General features: G+C 36.9%; 2 protein-coding genes across 2 annotated transcripts; one reads left to right on the top strand and one right to left on the bottom strand.

The window, feature by feature from the left end:
* The first annotated feature begins 1,057 nt into the window (after positions 1–1,057).
* LOC106712964 (Meckel syndrome type 1 protein) lies at positions 1,058–4,470 on the top strand. Its single transcript, XM_045683264.1, has 5 exons — positions 1,058–1,259; positions 1,786–1,941; positions 2,828–2,963; positions 3,533–3,768; positions 4,055–4,470. Exons 1-5 carry the CDS (start codon positions 1,068–1,070, stop codon positions 4,268–4,270), a joined length of 936 nt encoding a protein of 311 aa, XP_045539220.1. The 5' UTR covers positions 1,058–1,067; the 3' UTR covers positions 4,271–4,470.
* A 39-nt stretch (positions 4,471–4,509) lies between these two features.
* On the bottom strand, positions 4,510–7,229 carry LOC106712965 (apical junction molecule). Its single transcript, XM_014505654.2, has 5 exons — positions 7,054–7,229; positions 6,623–6,816; positions 6,237–6,428; positions 5,286–5,465; positions 4,510–4,854 (listed from the first exon to the last, which is right to left on the bottom strand). The coding sequence occupies exons 1-5, from the start codon at positions 7,139–7,141 to the stop codon at positions 4,627–4,629; spliced, it is 882 nt and encodes a 293-aa protein (XP_014361140.2). The 5' UTR covers positions 7,142–7,229; the 3' UTR covers positions 4,510–4,626.
* Between the last annotated feature and the right edge of the window lie 45 nt (positions 7,230–7,274).

The following is a 7,274-nucleotide window of genomic DNA, read 5'->3' as shown; positions in this document are numbered from 1 at the left end:
ATACACAGAGTAAGTATTTAAAGTATTGTTTAAATTACTTTCTTTAGTGTAGTTTAATTAAAGAGCAAATTGAGCAATTTAGTAAATACTTTATGAGTGTGGTAGAAAAAGTTGTACTGATAGGTTTATTGTTATTGTAACTGATGAAATTTATGCATACATTCTTTGTATTAAAAATTCACTTTATCACAACATTGTTGTTGTGTAATATCCAATTTGATATGTTACATGATTTAAATTTATTTTTGTACTAGCAACTCCATCCGCACGGAATTGAAAAATAAACTTAACTAATAGTCTATACATTCTTTCATAATATCGACGCTGGAAAGCGTAAACGCTGTAACCCCTAAAGTATGAACTTTAAAGGAGAGCCAAAAAATGATAACTCGTGAGCTGATACGCCTACAAGCATGCGGTATTTAGCAATGTTGTGTAGTTTGTGCTAACCTATAATAAAATCATTATCGTTTGATAATGGTTGAAATTATTAACGTGTGAAAAACATATTCGCGATTTCAAGGGTTACAGCGTTTATGCTTTCCAGCGTCGATATGTTCTACATCTATGCCAAATTTGAGTGAGATTCATTGAGTTGTTTTGAAGATACCTTCTAACAAACATCCATCCATCTAAATTTATTTATAATAATTAGTAATATGTTAATTAAGGGCTGTATCTGTCTATATATTTCAATCCCATTGCATCATGCCTCGTTTATATTATGCCAGTACAGTGGGATAGTAATGCTGGCATTGCATGGATTGTTGACTTACTAGTGCCAGTTACTTTATACTAGTAAAATATAAAAACTAAAATATGTCATTAAAAGGTGTCCCTTTAGGCAAGGTTCCAAAGGTACTGGTAGCTTTCCCCTTTTGAATGGCTAAACTAATTCTTTGTCCGAGGTCGCTGCCAACTTTTCGGTCTCCTGTGATGTTGACTTATATGTCGATTATATACTGTCCTACTGTCCTACTGTACTGGCTTAACATAAATAAGGCATCATGCCTAATAATAATATGTAATAAACTATATTTTCATTTTTTAGTGACTCCCAGCTTTTAATGAAGCAAGAACATATCCTGTTGTCTTTGTATTACAATACTATAGACAATTATCTTATAATATCACCTGATGCAAATGATTTGATGCAAAATCCTTATAACATTTCAACGGATACTTGCTCCGGTAACTTTGAATATGGAGTTGAAATAATTTTTGCTGAATTAGAGAGTGATCAAGAATTGGTTAATTTGGTAAGTTTTATTTATTTATTTGATATTAAAATATATAGCCATCTCTTTTATTATATAAATCAGTGTTTCCCAAAGTGGGCGATAACGTCCCCTTGGGGGCGTTTGACACCTAGGTGGGGGCGATAAGAGGCCCAAAAAATGGGGGGCATTGAAATTAATTAAAGTAATGAAATTGTGGTTTTTAAGTTTTAGGGCTGAATAAAAATTAGGGGGCTCTGAAATATAATTGATTTTCAAAGGGGGCGGTGAAAGAAAATAAGTTTGACAATCTAATATATAAAATTCTCGTGTCACAGTTTTCGTTCCCGTACTCCTCCGAAACGGCTTGACCCATTCTCATGAAATTTGTGAGCATATTCAGTAGGTCTGAGAATCGGCCAACATCTATTTTTCAAACCCCTATTAAGTTTTTTTTAACTGCGCGCGGACTGAGTCGCGGGCGACAGCTAGTCACTGATAAAAATGAATGAGTGGGACAACTAACTGTTGAATATTTCTCTGATATGTATCATATTTATATATCCAGCTCAACAAATTATACACAAAATGGCAGAAAAAACATAAACATTTGATACAATTTATACAACCAGCAGTGGGGAAAGAGAAATTCTATGTTAATATTGAAATTATATCAGGAACAGACTTTGATAAGGATAATATTTATATTGAATATGAAATCAAGGTATGAACACCAATATAATTTTTGCACGCAATATCTACATCTACAGTGGTAGATCCCGCAACAACAATACTTGTGGGTTGCACGAATTGGTCGGGTCGACCGGTGCAATACCACGACCTTACAGAAGACAGGCGTCAAGTGGAAGCAATTCCGCATTTCGTCTGATGAGTGTGGTACCGGAGGCCTAATTTTAGTCCTCTTTCCCTTCACACTCTTTTCTTATTAGGAAAGGATAGGAAGAGGAAGTGGATTTGGCGGAAGAGGGGACGCAAAGGTGGGAGAAATATACTCTTTCTGTGCGTCCCATTCTCCGTTGATTAAAGGTAGGCAACGCATCTGGATTTGCGAATGTCTATGGGCAACGGTCGCCTCGCTATTTCGCCGAATTCAGGAGACCGTTTGCTCGTTTTTCGGAAAAAAACCGGAGATAACTATATTTTTGTTTCGGCTGGGACAATTGTGTTTAACCCATCTATGATCTATCAAGAAACACTAATTCGATGATGGTTGTTTTATTTTTAAAATAGATGGCACTTTTTAATCATCATGAGTTCATTATACATCCTCATTGAGGGTCTCGGAGTCTACCCTAAGTCAGTGGTGACTAGGTCATAATCAACCACTGGCCCAGTGCAAGTTGACTTCACACATATCATTGAATTTCTTCTCAGATATGTGCAGCATCACAATGTTTTCCTTCACCGTAAGAACGTCGGATAAATGTACATATGTAAATCGCAAACACATTGGTACATGACGGGATTAGAACCCCGGATCTGCAGATTACAAGTCAAGTGCTTAACTTACAAGCCACTAAAGCTTTTTAGTTATATACTTATTAATACAAATTGAGTATTATCGACTAAAACATGTATATTTTTCTTAGATTCCAGAAGACATGAAATGTGAAGGAATTCTGAATGGACGAACTCATGTCAGTAAACTGTCACAACATGGTGATGATATGCTTTGGACATATGGACATATGATTGAATTAGACATAGATATAGATGTGGAATTAGGTAAAATACCTTTTTGGCTAAAAAAATTTTTTTTTTTTTGAGTTTTTCAATAGGAATGTTTGCATGACCTTAACCTATCAAAAATCTAATATATAAAATCCTCGTGTCCCGGTGTTTGTGGTTAAACTCCTCCGAAACGGCTTGACCGTTTCTCATGAAATTTTGTGAGCATATTCAGTAGGTCTGAGAATCGGCCAACATCTATTTTTCATACCCCCCCCCATTTAGTATTTTTTTAACTGCCCGCGGACGGAGTCGCGGGCGACAGGTAGTCTTATATATAAAATTATCGTGTCACAATGTTAGTTACAATACTCCTCCGAAACGGCTTTACCGATTGTTATGAAATTTTATATACATAATCAGTAGATCTAAGAATCGGCTTCTATCTATTTTTCATACCCCTATTAAGTTTTTTTTAAATGCGCGCGGACGGAGTCGCGGGTGACAGCTAGATTACTATAAAATTAGATATAAAAAAAAATATTAAATAAATACTCGTTTAACTAACTTTGCTAACTTTTTTCCATATGACGTCATACGGTGCGGGTGTAACTACGAATTGGAAGAAGTATCACCTCTTCAAATATATTTTGAAGCGATATCTACTGATTGGTGGGGTAGACATCGTACTGAGGGGTACTGCTACCTACCTATATCTTTAATACCCGGCTATTATAAAGAAGTATTGAGATGCTCCAGACCAGAGGAGATTAACAAGGTAGAAGCAAATACCCGACGATTCTTTGTAGGAGGATGTCATTTGATAAACGATTTGGAAGTTTTATCCAAACCACAATTACAGGTATTATTTGTCTTACTAATATTATAAATGCGAATGTTTAGATGGATGGATGTTTGTTTGAAGGTACCTCTGAAACGGTTCAACGGATCTTGATGAAATTTGACACAGATGTAGAAGATAGTCTGAAAGAACACATAGACTATTTGTTAACTTTTTTTAATTCCTCGCGGACGGAGTCGCGGGTGACAGCTAGTTATTTAATAAATATTAGTCTTGCCAGTTTTGTTCCTTATGAAATTTGTATTTTAAAGAAATAAATTTCTATATTAACAGTTATGTCTTCCAGAATGCAAATTTCACATACACACCAACAGGAAACTTACACCTTCGTTACGGTATAATCAAACAAGCGAACAGTCCCGATACAGAACTAGCAGGTGTGCCACCGGGTGTGCCCACCAGCTCGGCACTGCTGCAAGGCGCTGAAGCTGTCCTCAAGGAGTACAGCCACGCGAGAGCCAGACTCGATGCTGCCACTAAACATATTGACTGTGGTACTTAGTCAAGTGTTATTGAAAAATGACATTAGTCCATGTCTTTTGTTTGTATGGAGATAGAGAGATATGGCAGCATACAAAACTATGTCTTTGAAATAAAACGAGTGTATATGTTCAATACTCTTATTTTATTATTTTTTGTAAGATATAATGTTGAAAGTTAAACACTACTGAGGTAATTATTATCAACGCACATCACTGAATACAGACTTGACTATGAATAAAAGAGACTGTAATTTTAATCTTTTTCTGGTGGAAAATATATTAAACTATCATCTCCATGTACTTCTTTTCTTTTGCCTATCCGAGCATTTAACTGACATTTTACAATATAAATTTGAAAATATGTAATTTTTTGAATCTACATCTGTCCAATTTTAATAGCGTCTCTGAGCCGCTCTGTGAAATCAGCCAATCGGCGAGCGCGGCGCGCTCTGACGTCACGCTCTCGCACCAATCGCGCCGCGCGGGCGTCAGTCTGTGCCGCGCGCGCCATCGCGTGCGCACGTCTGTATGTCTCCTCCGCCGCCACCTCCTGACGCAGTAGCGATGATTCCCACGTACTGAGCGCGTTCGATATCGCTACACGCTGGAAAAACAACCCTCGTATGACTTTATCCCTTTAACACATAGAATACGAAAAAATACATTTCTCTTTTCAAAATTGATCAAGCCTTTCATGCTCTAGGTTAAGCTCTTTAGCCCTATTTTAGTATCGTCCGCCGAAAAACTGCCTTTTGCTCACAATAAATGTTAGTATGATCAAGAGTGATAGCACTAAATACACCATAGATATACAAAAACACAATAATTTATACACAAAGTACTCTGTACACATTCAGATCACTTTAACTTTTTACAAATCGCTAGAATAACGTATAAAAACTTTGACAGATGACAAAGGACTCTCGGCGCTGGTGCCATCTAGTTAGAGCTTTCAGTATTTCATTCCATTAACATTGTACACTGTACAGATTACTTTATGTCTGGAGAACGGAACACTCCTATATTTCACTTCACCTGAGATGTATCTCGAAGTAAAGCATTCCTTCTTTTATTAGCTTTCTCTTCCCTGTGTAGCGCATGTATAAGTTGCACGCTGCGCCGGCAGTGCTCGGCCGCGTGTTGCCGCGAACGCCGGTCCGCTGCAAGGTACGCTCGTGATTCCTCTTCCAGAGCATTGTCCATTATTCTGCTCACCTACAACAGCCTGCTATGATTAATAAGTAAAAAATGACAGCACAATTTAAGGAAGGTTTCGAGTATAATTATAACTCTTTTATAATTTGGTCAAGCTGTTTAGGCTCAGTAACTGCATCATCAGCTCACTATATGTCCCCATTGAGGATCTCAGAGCCTATCGCAAGTTAAGGTTGACCATAGTCAACTACGCTTGCCAAGTGCGGGTTGACATCACACATATTTTTGAATTTCTTCTCATATATGTCCAGGCAGCATCACGATGTTTTCCCTCACCATAAGAACGTCGGATACATGTACATATGTAAATCGAAACTCGAAAAACAGATTGGTACATTGCGAGATTCGAACCCAGAACCTGCAGATTGTAAACAAGTATTTAACCCCTGAGCCACTCACGCTGCCAGTAAGCCTAATCTTACTAATATTATAAATGTGAAAGTTTAGATGGATGAATGTTTTTAGAAGGTAACACCAGAACGGCTTAACTGATCTCGACAAAATTAAGTATAGATGTATAATATAATCTTGAAAAACACATAGGCTACTAATTAAGTCTTTTATATAACTCCACGCGGACAGGAATCGCCTTCAAAAGCTAGTAAATTGATATACAAAAAAAAAAACAAATACCCAACGACTAAATATTTCTACATCGGCCTTTGCCAGCAACATGGACGAATCGATATTGTTTATAGCGCCATCTTTTGGTAAATCTACACACAACACTTATCACAGCCAAAAAGCCACTTGATAGATGAGTGTCCAAACCTTTATATCATCATGGAAAGCCATCAACTCCTTGGCGCGATGATCCTTGTAACGAATGCAGTCTAGCAGCTGTCCTTGTAGTGCGTGCTGTTGAAGACGCCGCCGACCTTGCACCAACTCGCCCATGCAACGCTCCCGGCGACGCTTCTCCTTAATATATTGCTTGAATTGTTCCGACGTCTGCGCTTCTATCTGAAATGTTTATTAGATTGTATCACAAGTTACGCTATCTGCAATGAAAATAAATAATTTTATTGCCAACATTTGGTTTTTAAAAAAGTATAGAATATCGAGTCACGTGAAACGCAAAAGCAGAAATAAATATCTGTTAATGTTATGTATAATAATTTTCAAAAAACTAACAAGTATTTATCAAGTATGCAAACCATTTCTCTTTCTCGTTTCTCCTCTCTCCACATCTTATGGAACTCATCCGCTAGTCTGTCTCTCTCTGCGTTCTCCTCTCTCTTCCTTGCTAGAGCGGTCAACAGGCGCCACTCCCGCTCGGGAATAGAACTAATTAGGTTGTTACTGTCTTCAAAATCCTCAGATTTTATCAAATCTGACACAGCACTTGAACCTGGAAAAAACACCGAAGCTCCTTTAGAAATTGTATAATTAAAGCATTATAAATTTTTTTGCTATATTTTTTACCAGGCGCTACATAAAATACTAGAAAAATGGATTTATTAAGAGGCATACTAGAAACAAGAGTGTAGGCCAGACTTATATCTTTCTTTTATAATTTCCGTAGAAACATTTTCATGCAGATAAATACTACAGATTACTATTTATTTTCACTAAAAAATTTACTTACGATAAATTGGTCTGGCTGATTTTCTTCTCGGTGACACAGAAGCAGACCGCCGTGGAGATTCCATTACTAATTTGTAACAGAAAACCATTGTTAAGATATTTAAAGTTATTCTTAAATACGAAACCCTTATTTTACAATTGAATACAAGGAATTCTCAAGTAACCTTTGTACTACTTTCAAGTTAGTACGTCAACAACAAACTGTGTTGACGTGTGAGTATT

Source organism: Papilio machaon, chromosome 21 (assembly GCF_912999745.1).
Source record: "Papilio machaon chromosome 21, ilPapMach1.1, whole genome shotgun sequence".
NCBI lineage: Eukaryota > Metazoa > Arthropoda > Insecta > Lepidoptera > Papilionidae > Papilio > Papilio machaon.
The sequence above is the reverse complement of the archived record's forward strand: the minus strand, read 5'-3'. Positions and strand labels throughout refer to the sequence as shown.